General features: G+C 47.4%; 1 protein-coding gene across 1 annotated transcript in view; it reads left to right on the top strand.

The window, feature by feature from the left end:
• Nucleotides 1–4,647: 4,647 nt before the first annotated feature.
• The window catches only part of NFU1 (NFU1 iron-sulfur cluster scaffold), a 42,518-nt gene continuing 32,634 nt past the window's right edge, over nt 4,648–14,531 (top strand). Inside the window, exons 1-2 of the mRNA XM_077469466.1 lie at nt 4,648–4,830; nt 9,723–9,829. Of these exons, the coding sequence (XP_077325592.1) occupies nt 4,658–4,830; nt 9,723–9,829 (280 nt within the window). The 5' untranslated portion in view covers nt 4,648–4,657. The remainder of the gene's footprint in view (nt 4,831–9,722; nt 9,830–14,531) is intronic.

Here is a 14,531-nt window from a genome sequence, read left to right on the forward strand (position 1 = left end):
GCATTTCTGCAAAACTGAAAATGCACTAAAAAAACATAGGTGTGAACCAAGCCTTAAAGAGGGATTCCACCTGCAAAAAAAAATATTAAAAGCCAGCAGCTATAAATACTACAGCTGCTGACTTTTAATAAATAGACACTCACCTGTCCCGGGGTCCAGCGATGCTGGCAGCCGAGACTGATCGATCGTTCGGGTCTCGGCTGCTGCCGACGTCATTCTAGGTGAGGGAATCAGGAAGTGAAGCATTGCGGCTTCACTTCCCGGTTCCCTACTGTGCATGTGCGAGTCCCCAGCGCAATGGGAATGGTCCGCGCTGTCACTGGGACCTGTGTGTGTCCCAGCAGCCAGCGTGGCGGGGCAGGAAACGGCATAGACTCCCGTGGGAGTCTATGCCCGGAAGTGGGTGCAAATACCTGTCTTAGACAGGTATCTGCACTCCCCCTCCCCCCTGAAAGGTGCCAACTGTGACACCGGAGGGGGGAGGGTTCTGATGAGCGGAAGTTCCACTTTAGGGTGGAACCTCGCTTTAACCACTTGCTTACTGGGCACTTAAACCCCCCTCAGTCCCAGACCAATTTTCAGCTTTCAGCGCTGATGCACTTTGAATGACAATTGCGCGGTCATACAACACTGTACCCAAATGAAATTTTTATCATTTTTTTCCCACAAATAGAGCTTTCTTTTGGTGGTATTTAGTTACAGCTCGGAGTTTTATTTTTTGCTAAACAAACAAAAAAAGATGCAAAAAAAAAAAAAAATCATGTTTTAATAGTTTGTTATAAAATTTTGCAAACGGGTCATTTTTCTCCTTCATTGAAGTGCGCTGATTAGGCGGCACTGATAGGCTGCATTGGTGGGCACTGATAGACTGCACTGGTGGGCACTGATAGGCATAGTTAAGGCGGCACTAATAGGCACAGATAAGGCGGCACCGATGGGCAGAGATAAGGCGGCACTGATGGGCAAAGATGGGCACAGATAAGATGGCACGGATGGGTGGCACGGATAAGTGGCACGGATGGGCACTGATAGGTACCACTGATAGATGGCTCTGATAGGTGGAACTGCTGGGCACTGATGGGCGGCACTGGGGTGCAGCACCTTTGAGGCAGATTGTGGGCACTGTGGGTGGCACTGCTGGGTGGCACTGTGGGCACTATGGGCACTGCTGGGTGGCACTGACGGGGGGCACTTACTTTTATTCAGGATGGCACTGCAGGGGGCAGGTGGGCACTGGCAGGGGGCAGGTGGTCGCTTGTATTGCTGGCCGTGATCGGGACTGATGTCCCGATCACGGCCGCCGGTGTTTGGCTTTTTTTTTTTCTCCTCGCGCTGTCAGCGCGAGGAGGAATAATAGCCGATTACCGGCTCCGTTCTATCACATGATCAGCTGTCATTGGCTGACAGCTGATCACGTGATAAGGGGTCGGGATCGACCCCTTGCACGGATCGGTGATCAGGCGAGTCTCATGGACTCGCCGATCACAGAGCGTGCCGCGCGCGCCCCTCAGGGGGCGCGCAGGCCGCTCGTACACGGGACGACGTCAATAGACGTAGTCCCGGAAAAGTAGGTCCGCGCTAATGCCGTCATTTGGCAATAGCGCGGATCCCAAGTGGTTAAGGAGTATTGTGATCCCACTTGTGTGTGCCAGTCTACAACTTCATATTGCTACTGTGGCTGGCAGGAGCCTTCCGAGCACTGCAGCAACATGGACTCTCAGGTCGAGCGACAACTGCTATCTAGTTGTACTGCATGTGCAAGTATACAGTTTCAGCAATGCTGAGCTAAATGAACTCCCTTGCATGCATGGTAGTGATGTCATCCTAACCCGGCCAATCAAAATGACATTATATTGGAAGCTGTAAGAAGACCACCTGAAGACGTCAGCAGCTGGCAAGGATCACCTGGACATCATCACAGGCCAGGCCAGGCCAACGGAAAAGGATGAAGATGTCAGACCATTGTGGAGCTTTGGTCACTGCAGTGCTGGACTGAAGGTGAGTATGAGTATAGTTTGCCTTTAAAAGAGAAGTTCGGGATTGGAAAAAAAATAAACCTACATACTCACCTACATGGCTGCAGCATCTGTCTGATCGCGTGACTGTTGATCGCTCAGTTCTTAGTCTTCAGAGATTAAAGAGCAGTAATTGTCAGTCAGCAGCTCCCTGCTCTGCCCTTTCAGCATTCACTGGAGTGCCAGGCTGTGAGAGGGACGGGAACAGCTGGCTTGGGCTCTCAGCTGCACGCTGAGAGGCTGAGTCAGCTGTGGGTCAGTCATCTGGGTGGATCCCGACAAATATCAATTCTCTGACTTTTGGCTAAGATCAAGTGTAGTATCTGTTGTTATCAGTGTCCAGTAGGGGTACTAAGCCATCATTCTGGCCTAACCGGGGGCTGGAATGGTTGGCTAAATAGTATCCCTGCTGGTATGATGGGGACCCTGAAGGCTAGTACCAGCTGGGACAGAAACCGGAGCACCCACAGGCAGTTGGGTAATTCCCCTGGGAAAACTGGTTGGGCCCAGTTCCTCCTGACTTGAATGGGTCTACCTTGTTTGGCCATGGGCTGGGAAGGCAGAGAGTGTGCGGTGTCTGTGCCCCCTGGGAGTGGTCGCCCTAGGGGTGCTTTTAGTAACACTTGGGTGTGGGAACCCAAAGTGTGAAAAGGCACATGGTCACAGCACCAAAACTTTTTTTCTGCACTGCATTTTTTAGGGCTGGGGCAATTTTTGTTACCAGGCCTCAGGGCCTAGCTAGTGTACAGCCACGTATTTATTTTATGTATTTATCGCCACATTTTGTCACTTTTACTTTATGTGGGGTTTTTTTTCACTAGGATGGATGGTGCGAGTTCTCAGGCTTGCCTTGACGCCTAGGGGGAGGATGCGTGGCCCTTAGGTTTCTTCCTCTCCTGGACCTGGGGTCTCTTGACCTAGTACTCAGTGGTTGGCTTCGTCTGGCCACGAGGAGAGGGATCCACCAGACCTTCTGGCTAGGTGGACCATGTTGCATACCTCCCAACTTTTTGAGATGGGAACGAGGGACACCTATTAGGTAAAGTATGTAGGCATAGGACACACCCCTTGTCACGCCCCTTAAAGGAGAATTATACAATAAAATTAAGTGTTTTTTTTAACCACTACTATTCCTTTATACTGGCTTATGAAATTTTCAAATGCAGCAGTTTAGAAATTTAATGAAAGATTTAGCACTGGGAAACACTTTTTGATAGATAAATAGTGCATTTTATGTACAACTCTATAGATGAGACCGACATGAGGGACAAATGAGGAGGAAAGAGGGACATAGGGACTTTGTTCCAAATCAGGGACAGTCCCTCGAAATCAGAGCCAGTTGGGAGCTATGCATGTTGTTTCCTATGTCCCCGTCAGGAGCCTTGTGCCCCCAGGGGATCAGGGAGAGGTCCTACACCTTCGGGGGAGGGGGGGGTGGTAGACACCCCTAAGTGCACTTTTTAGTGTGGGTTCACATGCATGTTTTTTGTTCACTGAATATTTTTTTACGGTTTTTGTTTTCAGCACCACTGTGGATTAAATAAAGAAATCAATCCTTGGCCGTTTCCATTACCGGAGATGAAATGACATCACTCCTGTGTATGGGAGTTGCAACATCCCGGCATTGCCGATGTTCTTACACCGAGCTGCGCATGCACAGCTTAGTGTATACTGGGGTGGACAGGCAGGTAAGGAACGTTAAAGTGTTACTAAATCCAGAACCTGAAATCATTATATCTGGTCTACCACAGAACATGGAAATGTAATTATTTTAGTAAATATAAACTGCTAAAATCTTTTCTTCATAGCAGTATAAAGCAGTGACTTCTATCAGTTCCTAGTAAAGCTTGTAGGAGGAGTTTTCATTCTCCCCTGAGCCTCTGTCTGGACAGTGCTGATTGGCCTTCTGCTGATTACATGCACCCCCCCCCCCCCCCCCCCCCACAAAAAAACTCTCTAGCAATACAAACCAAACTGAGCATGTGCAGTCTGTCCCCTGGCTTTGTAAATATCAGGCTATTTTGGGGGGACATTGGAAGAAGGGGAGGATCAGAGAAGACAGGATCAAACAGCCTTTATACACAATATGGAGGATTAACCCCTTAGGTTCCACAGTGAGTATAACAAGCAGGCATTACTGCATATACATACTGATTTTACTTTTGTGGGTTTAGTGACACTTTAAAGTGGAGGTTCACACAAAAATTGAACCTCCGCTTTTCGGAACCCCCCCCCCTCTCCGGTGTCACATTTGGTACCTTTCGGGGGGGGGGGGGGACAGATACCTGAAGATGGTGGTGGCAGCATCCAAGGACCCAGGAGCTGTTTGGTCTCGGGTGCCGACATCGCTGGACCCTGGGACAGGTAAGTGTCCTTATTTTAAAAGTCAGCAGCTGCAGTATTTGTAGCTGCTGACTTTAAAAAAAAAAATTGCGGGTCTCCCGCTTTAACGCACTGGAAGAACACTGTTTCTTCTACATTAAAAATCTTGTCTGCTCCCGTTTTTTTTTTTTTTTTTTTGGGGGGGGGGGTTAACTTTTTCCATACTCAGGAAATCCTGTCACATAATCACATTACAGACTTTCACCAAAAGCTGCAATACCCTTTATAGGACAGAGATTAGTGACCAGCACTGCACACCTATGTGTATAACATCACTGCGCTGCCTCTGTTATACTATCCTCTCCCCACTACAGACAGGCATCCCGCCGGGCAGCCTCTATACGTCACGTGCCGAGGTCCTGAGCGTGGTGACAACAAAGATGGCGGCTCCCATCGGAAGGTTGACGAGTAACGCAGTGAAGTTAGGTGTAAGGTGGGTGATGGTTCTATGTGTGGCAGAGACATTAGACACACATCACAGACACTCACTGAGCGCAGACGCAGAAAGAGAGTAAAGCTGCGACTCTGTGGGTTTATAACAGTACGAGTCCCATTATATGGGGGGAGAGAGATTGATGGTGTACGTATGGGGGGGAGACAGATTGACTGTGCATATATGTATGGGGGGGGGGGGGAGACAGATTGACTGTGCATGTATGGGGGGGGGGGGAGACAGATTGACTGTGCATGTATGGGGGGGGGGGGGGGAGAGACAGATTGACTGTGCATGTATGGGGGGGGGGGGGGGAGAGACAGATTGACTGTGCATGTATGGGGGGGGGGGGGAGAGACAGATTGACTGTGCATGTATGGGGGTGGGGGGGGAGAGACAGATTGACTGTGCATGTATGGGGGGGGGGGGGGAGAGACAGATTGACTGTGCGTGTATGGGGGAGGGGGGGGGAGACAGATTGACTGTGCGTGTATGGGGGAGGGGGGGGGGAGACAGATTGACTGTGCGTGTATGGGGGAGGGGGGGGGGGAGACAGATTGACTGTGCGTGTATGGGGGAGGGGGGGGGGAGACAGATTGACTGTGCGTGTATGAGGGAGGGGGGGGGGAGACAGATTGACTGTGCGTGTATGGGGGAGGGGGGGGGAGACAGATTGACTGTGCGTGTATGGGGGAGGGGGGGGGGGAGACAGATTGACTGTGCGTGTATGGGGGAGGGGGGGGGGAGACAGATTGACTGTGCGTGTATGGGGGAGGGGGGGGGGAGACAGATTGACTGTGCGTGTATGGGGGAGGGGGGGGGGGAGACAGATTGACTGTGCGTGTATGGGGGAGGGGGGGGGGGAGACAGATTGACTGTGCGTGTATGGGGGAGGGGGGGGGGGGGAGACAGATTGACTGTGCGTGTATGGGGGAGGGGGGGGGGGAGACAGATTGACTGTGCGTGTATGGGGGAGGGGGGGGGAGACAGATTGACTGTGCGTGTATGGGGGAGGGGGGGGAGACAGATTGACTGTGCGTGTATGGGGGAGGGGGGGGGAGACAGATTGACTGTGCGTGTATGGGGGAGGGGGGGGGGAGACAGATTGACTGTGCGTGTATGGGGGAGGGGGGGGGGAGACAGATTGACTGTGCGCGTATGGGGGAGGGGGGGGGGAGACAGATTGACTGTGCGCGTATGGGGGAGGGGGGGGAGACAGATTGACTGTGCGCGTATGGGGGAGGGGGGGGGAGACTGACTGTGCGCGTATGGGGGGGGGGAGAGACAGATTGACTGTGCGCGTATGGGGGGGGGAGAGACAGATTGACTGTGCGCGTATGGGGGGGGGGAGAGACAGATTGACTGTGCGCGTATGGGGGGGGGGGAGAGACAGATTGACTGTGCGCGTATGGGGGGGGGGGGAGAGACAGATTGACTGTGCGCGTATGGGGGGGGGGGAGAGACAGATTGACTGTGCGCGTATGGGGGGGGGAGAGACAGATTGACTGTGCGCGTATGGGGGGGGGGGGGAGAGACAGATTGACTGTGCGCGTATGGGGGGGGGGGGGGGAGAGACAGATTGACTGTGCGCGTATGGGGGGGGGGGGAGAGACAGATTGACTGTGCGCGTATGGGGGGGGGGGAGAGACAGATTGACTGTGCGCGTATGGGGGGGGGGGGAGAGACAGATTGACTGTGCGCGTATGGGGGGGGGGGAGAGACAGATTGACTGTGCGCGTATGGGGGGGGGGGGGGAGAGACAGATTGACTGTGCGCGTATGGGGGGGGGGGAGACAGATTGACTGTGCGCGTATGGGGGGGGGGATAGATTGACGGTGCATGAATGTTGGATGGGGGGGGGGGTAAATCCAGTATAAGCTGAGTAGAAAAGAGATCTGTGTGGATGGAAGTGAAGCAGAGGATGGAATACACATATGGGGGGGGGTGGCCATTCAGTCCTCAAGCACACTACAGTAGGGAGGATGGGCAGAGCCAGCACCATAGAAACCAATCAGCTTCCAGGTTTTATTGTCAAGGCTTAATTGAACAAGCTGAAATTAGAAGCTGATTGGCTGCCATGCACAGCTACACAAGATTTTGCATTTCAGTTTTAGTAAATCTACCCCATTGCATTCCCCATCAAATATAAAGTGTATGCAGATCCAAAATGTATGTTCTTCCTGTCTTTAGTATCTTGAACTGTATACATTGCCACCTAAAGTTCCACTCATCCTCCTTCCTTCATCCCCTATAATTGCATTTTTATTTATTTGTTGTTCTGGGGTCGGACACCTTTTTCTGACAAGTACCCACTTCCATTTCTGCTCTCAGCAAGGTGAGAAGAGCAGAAGTCCCAGGAGACCAGTCCAAGTGCAGTGGGGAGTTAGCTGGGAAACGGCAGCAAGTCACAGTCAGCTTCCCACAAGTAAGATGGTGGCGCCAGGGACTCGAAGACCCACCCCGGGTGAGGGCCGCACTGGACTCCTGGCCTTGTGATTACTTGTTTATTAAAGGTCAGCAGCTACGCTATTTGTAGCAGCCAACTTTTAATTGTTATATACACTCACTGGACACTTTATTAGGTACACCTTGCTTGTAATGGGTTGAACCCCCTTTTGCCTTCAGAACTGTCTTAAAGGAGAAGTACAGACAAAACTCATTTGGCTGTTGTTCTCCTGTGGATCACGAGTCCAGTTCGTTCTGCACTCCTGTGATCCGCTGTCGGCTGACATCACAGAGCCAGTCTAACCTTGGGCAAGTTCACAACAAAAAAATCGGGATCTGTCCACAACCCTAGAACAGCACCTGGCTCAGCCACTCCGTGAGCCACTAAGAGCCTGAGCTGGCTGCCCCCTCCACAGCCCAGCGCTCCAGTGAGCAATGGAGAGCAGAGAGCTGTAACCGACAGTCACCAGCTCGCTGCTCACGGAACTCTGAGGACCTCTGAGGTCTTCGATCGCTTGGTTCTCAGTGTTTGAGCCAACAGGGGACAGATGCAGCATCCACCTAGGTAAATATAATTTTGAAAAAAGAAACAAACTTCTCTTTTAATTCATCATGGCATCAATTCAACAAGGTGTTGGAAACATTCCTCCGAGATTTTGGTCCATATTGACATGATGGCATCACGCAGTTGCTTCAGATTTGTCGGCTGCACATGCATGATGCGAATCTCCCGTTCCACCACATCCCAAAGGTGCTCTATTGGTGACTTTGGTGGCCATTGGACCTCATTGTCATGTTCAAGAAACCATTGGTGAGATGATTTGATCTTTGTGACATGGTGTATTATCCTGCTGGAAGGAGCCATCAGAAGATGAGTACACTGTATCCATAAAGGGATGGACATGGTCAGCAACAATACTCGGGTAGGCCGTGGTGTTTGCTCAGTTGGTACTAAGGGGCCCAAAGTGTGCCAAGTAAAAATATCCTCCATACCACCAGCCTGAACCATTGATACAAGGCAGGATGGATCCATGCTTTCATGTTGTTTACACCAAATTCTGACCCTACCATCTGAATGTTGCAGCTGAAATTGAGACTTAACTGACAGGAGTTGCACCCAGTGTGGTCTTCTGCTGCTGTAGCCCATCTGCTTCAAGGTTCGTTGTGTTGTGCTTTCAGAGATGGTATTCTGCATACTTTGGGAGTAATGAGTGGTTATTTGAGTTGCTGTTGCCTTTCTATCATCTCCAAACCTGTCTGCCCATTCTTCTCTGACATTAACATGGCATTTTTGTCCACACAACTGATGACAATGATGCGGGGGACGGGGCCAGGTCTGGCTTTCTGTGTGAAGTACACACAGAAGCAGGACTTGGGAGCGCACCCACACGGGTGTCCAGTCCACCAAGGAGAGCACTTCTCTGATGTGGACACCAGTTGCAGGGAGGAGCTACTAGCACCACCAGGGGACCTCAGAATAGGTGGATCGGTGCAAAACAGACTGCACAGTGGAGACAAGTATGATATATTTGTTATTTGAAAAGAAAAAAAAAAGATTGTTAACCCTTTTAAATCCCCTTTCTGATGCTCGCTTTGAGCTTCAGCAAGTAATCTCCACTATGCCTAAATGCTTTGAGTTGCTGCCATGTGATTGGCTAATTAACAATTTGTGTTACCAAGCAATTGAGCAGATGTACCTAATAAAGTGGCTGGTGGGTGTATATTACTGTAGTTTTTCTTTAAGTGGGAACTTCACACCCCACTTACCTGTTGTGCTGGGTTCTCCTCAATTCACATACCTGCCCCAGCAAATCCAGCATTGCCCAGCTACAATCCGCTGCTTTGGTGCCGCACCACCATCTTCCCCTCTTCTGATGTCATTGGGAGGCTGACTACCTCTTCCTTGCTGTTGCAGCTGTGCCCTAACGACACATGCCAGGCTTGCCCACCAGTCATGGGAGTCTGGAGGCAGGAAGTTACCCCAGGAGACTGCAGGAGCAGGGACAAGCCCATTCTCACCAAGGCAGCAGGCGATGGGGCCAGAGCAAACAGAAATTATATAAAAGTAGACCATACAAATAGCAGTTTTTGCATTACAGAGGGGGGAGGAATACTGGTACTTAAAAGTAGTTCCTAGGAGTGAAGGTCCACTTTAAGCAAATCATTTTTCTTGTGTGACCCTGATGTCGTTTTTTTTACCTGAAGATCCTGCCAGTTGCCACACTTTATTTATGTTGACCACTCTAAAGCAGCCCATAGATTGTGATTTTCATTCCTGCCACCACAGCCCTATTGTGTTCTGCCAGCCAGCAGAACACAATGATTACGGCTAGCAGCTATAGCTACCAGCATTAATTGCCTGTAAAAAAAAAAAAATACAGCAGGCTGTTGTATCCAAGCCAATTGATTTGCATTCATTCACCATAACTTTTTTCATTTTATATCAGGTTTTATTGCCCTGCAAGAAGTGCGCTTTCTTCCACTCGAGCGCAAACAGTTTACCCATTTTCACCACGGAAACATAATTTTCCATCCAAAGTATTCCTTAATCCAGGTAATCCTATCTGTGTCATTCTTGTAAAGAGAGTGGTAGCAGAGAATGGTTATAAGTTACAATATCATCTTTTTGCTCATTCTGTTATGTTTCTTTAAAGATTATAAAAAGTTTTAACAGGAATTTGATACTTGTGTGTGTTTCTGAACCCAGCTGCCGCTTCTCCTCCCTTATGCAAAGCCATTAGGCACTATTTGTGCATTCCCACTGACACATCTTCAGTCACCTGATTAAAGCCCAACTCTGGAAAATTGGAAAAGCCTCCCATGCAGTAAGTGCAGCCCACGGTTCCTTGTTTATGCTAGGGGAGACTAAAAGCACTTTTATCTACCTGATCTTCCGCTCCCCATGCTCCAGAGGTAGACTGTCCCTTAGCATCTTTAAGTCCAGTGTAGGGCTATGGACTCTGCTGGGGGAGAGGATCCTGTGGGGACCAGTCTAACAGCATGGAGGATTTTTTTTTTTGCCTTCCTCTGTATCAACTGTGGGTATAGAATATTGTATATGGAGGTTTTCAACGTGTCTGTTTTTTTTCTTTCTCTCTGGTTGAACTGGATGGTCTAGAGCACTGATGGCGAACCTTGGCACCCCAGATGTTTTGAAACTACATTTCCCATGACGCTCATCCACTCTGCAGTGTAGTGGAGCATCATGGCAAATGTAGTTCCAAAACATCTGGGGTGCCAAGGTTCGCCATCACTGGTCTAGAGTCTTCTTCTTTTTTTTTTTTTTTTTTTTTTTTTTAATCCAGACTAACTATGTAAGTAGATCTTCTTCTGTTTTTTATGTCCCCTAGACCTAAACAAGCAATTAACTGCAGGGGATCATTTTTAAGTTTCCAGGAGTTGAGCATTAAAGTGATACAAAACACACACAGTTTAATTTACATTGTCCCTTCTATTTCTGATGGTGCTGCAATTATTTTAATAATAAATATATAAAAAAAAAAAAAATCAACCTTTGTCTTAATCGCTATACAGCTGTCACATGAGCTATATCTTTCCCAGACTGTCTGCAGGGAAACATAAGCAAGAGGATCTTCTAGTCCTGGTCATGTTTACATGAAAAAAAAAAAAGCCTTTGGAATACAGAGTATGAATAAATAATATCAATAAACTGTTTTAATTTGTCATACAGATATATATTTTAAATCAGATCTTTATTATTCTGTGGAAATAACATGGTGTGGGCAGATTTCTGCCAGTCACAGGCTGTGTCACGCCCCTCCAGCGGAAGGAGGTAAAGCCTCTATCAATCTACTTGTAATATCCCACCCACTTTGTGTTTAGCTGGTTAGTGGGCATGGAGGTGGAGGGAGGGAATGGACTGTCATTTACCACTGTGTATACGCCCACATGTGTGACTCTCTAGTCATATGGGCTGCTAACGTGATAGGGAGGAAATGCCCATTACAGAAACTCACTGAGAAGTGAGCATGTGCAGAGTTTCCACCCCACAGCTGCAAAATCCCTAGCTGAATTGGGGACATGAACATAAGGTGCCGGCAGAGAGCAACAAGATCAACCAGGTTTTTTGCAGCCTCACATAGTAACTGAATGAGTATGAACCTCATATAATACAGCATTTATTGATATTTTTTTTTTAAAGCTGTGGGATTAGTGACACTTTAAGCAAATGTAAAAACAAAGTCTGTTCTCTCCTTTTCTTTATAATTGAAAAAGTATTATTTAAAATATAAGTGATCATTTTCCTTTGGCTACCTGAATATACATTGGGGTGCAAGCTTTCGGAAACAGTTGGTTTCTTATTCACATCTATGGCTAACACACATGATAAAACACTTTAATGCTCTGTTTTGTAATGTTAGAGATGTCAGGTGCAGTGCAGAAATAGCAGTGGCTCTTGCTGGCTGCCGTGTATGTGACGAATCACTATTTATCAAGTTACACAGCACTAAGAAGATAGCTGGCAGTGTGGATTAGAAATAGCAGTTACAGCTGGCTACTGTGTGCATTCTCCCACATTCTGTCACAGTGGCAGTGTTTTGGATCAGAACAAAAGTCTGATATTATTATATCTACCCCTGATCAGATTGAATATAAAATATGCACGCTCTGAAGTAATACGCTGACACCAGTTCAGAGTAGAATACTTTCTGTTTAATATTTCCGCATCTCAAGATTTTTATACAATTACATTAAAGATTAAGAGATACGTCAACAAGACTGGCGCATACAGACCACAAATATAAAAATACATATGGTGGATATTGGTTATAGCTTGGTGCTCATTTGAGGAAGTAGCTTTGTTCTTGCAGTGGCGTTCTTCTGAAATGGTGTTAAATTTGAGTGTGTTTTTAGAAGAGGAGAGATTCTTATGTTAACTGTCCTTCTGTTAACTCTTCAGTTCCACAGCAGCAGGAGAGGGATAAGCTAAGCTTTGCATATATCTGAATATATTTTTTAAGGTTGATATGTTAGATATATAAAGCATGTATTGAAAGAGACATTTCACCATGATCACATTTATTAATCACATCCATTACAGCAGCTTGTGCTGGGATATGTTACTCTGCAGTGGTTAAAAGTTAAGTTCACCCTTTGTGGAATAAAAAAAAAAAATGCACAATATTTTTTTTTACCATTTGAGCTCGCAACGCATTGCACCTGTGATTAGCAGATCAAGGGTGCAATGTCGTACTCCTGCAGACACTCCTGACAGCTGTCTGCCCATACCTCCATACGGATTGACAGTTACTCAGCTACAGGAAGTGTCAATAAACTACTGCTGATGAGCTATCTCAAGTACAAGCCATCTGCTGCATTGGCATACAGGACTTATAGTTTATTAATTCACAGATTGCTGTGAATTAATGATGTGGCAGTGTGAGCATGCACTGGACAGCTGAGCTGTTTTTAAAATGTGACAGTGGGTGTAGGGAGAGGATCTCTCACCGCCTGTCACAATGTGGAAGAATTGGGGGGGGGGGGGGGGGCGGCGCAAGGCACCCTTTTACTGGTGTAATGTTACAGGTGAAGGTATCCTTTAACACGGAAGACTAGGTCAGTGGACTTCCACACCCCTGCTTACAGAAAAATTATCTCCGCAACATGGTGAAGTTGTTGTTGAATCCCCAGGGAACCAAGTTCATGTAGCACTTAATCCTCTTCCAATCAATTCTGTGGCTGTGCAATAAAATACGTTATTTATAAAAAAAAAATTGTTTATGCATTCCTGGAACTTCACCTTTGGGGTGCAAGACAAACAACTGAGTCCATTTGTTTCTCTGGCAGCGAAAGGTACCCTCTAATGGGCAAATGAGCAAAATAAAAGGCTGGTGTGAATTGAGTTGGTTGTGGAGGAGCTCCCAAACCTCCCCTTCTCCCTGTCACCTATCTTTCTTTGAAACAAGCAGAGTTGTGGTTATGTGCACTGCTCTATGGACCCCACAAATCCCATAGTCTCTAGTCTATTTAGTGAGCGATCAAAAGAAGGGTGGCTATGTTCCTACATACAGTGGGTCCATGGAGAACAAACGTAGCCACCCTCCAACGGGAAATGGGATTGCAAACAAGAAAAAAATTGAATTGGAGGCCGTTGAGAGCCAAAGAAGGTACTTTTTTTAATTACAGTGTTAACGTGTTACTAAACCTACAACAGTAAAATCAGTCTGTATATGCAGTAAAGCATGCTTGTTATACTCACTGTGGAACTAATTAACCCTAAGGGGTTAATCCTCTGCATTGTGTAAAAAGGCTGTTTGATCTTGTATGCACAGATTTTCCGCTTCTTCCACTGACTCCACATATCCGGATCAGACAGAGCCTTTGGAGTCAGTTTGCTCAGTTTGGTGTGTATTGCTAGAGAAGTTTTATTTTTTCTTGGGAGAGTGCACACGATTAGCACAGGGCCAATCGGCACTCTCCAGACATGTCCAGGTAGAGGGTCTGGAGACCTGCAGCTCAGTGCAGTATTAAAACTCCTACAAGCTTCATCTGGAACAGATTGAAGTCACAAGGCTGGTATATACTGCTGATGAGAAAGGGTATTTAGCAGTTTATATTTACTAAAATAACTGTATTTCCATATTTTGTGTACTGTGGGAGGGCAGACATAGTGAATGCAGGGTCCTGGGTTTAGTAACACTTTATGGCAGTGATGGCACACCTTGGTACCCCAGATGTTTTGGAACTACATTTGCCATAACGCTCCACTACACTGCAGAGTGGATGAGTATCATGGGAAATGTAGTTCCAAAACATCTAGGGTGCCAAGGTTCGCCATCATTGCTTTAAGGTAAAAAAATCAAACGTGTCTATACTTACCTGCTCTGCTGCGTCCATTGATACAGATAGCCTGCTCCCTCGTCACTGGCTTTGGTTGACAGCATTGGAACCAATGGCTCCGGGTGCCACAGCGAGACCCGGAAGTGTGGGGAGAGAAGAGCTGCAAATGTTTGGGCTTCAGAACCAAGAATACATAATTGAATAGATTTTTTTTTTTTAAACCGGAGTCTATTGTCCTTTTTATATTATGTACAACCTGGGACCATGTAATTGTACCTCTAATTTAGCTCTACTGCAGACTACAGATAGGTAATGCAGAATGACTTTCAGAGACTCTCATTTAACTCCAAGCCACACTGAAAACCTTTGCTCAATGTAGTTGAAAGTGGCCATGAAATTATCATGTAAAACTGATGTAAAAGTGGTTCCCAAGTCTAAACATTTTTTACCTTAAT

Source organism: Lithobates pipiens, unplaced genomic scaffold, assembly GCF_037356315.1.
Source record: "Lithobates pipiens isolate NorthernLeopardFrog02 unplaced genomic scaffold, aLitPip1_a1.2 Scaffold_8, whole genome shotgun sequence".
Lineage (NCBI taxonomy): Eukaryota > Metazoa > Chordata > Amphibia > Anura > Ranidae > Lithobates > Lithobates pipiens.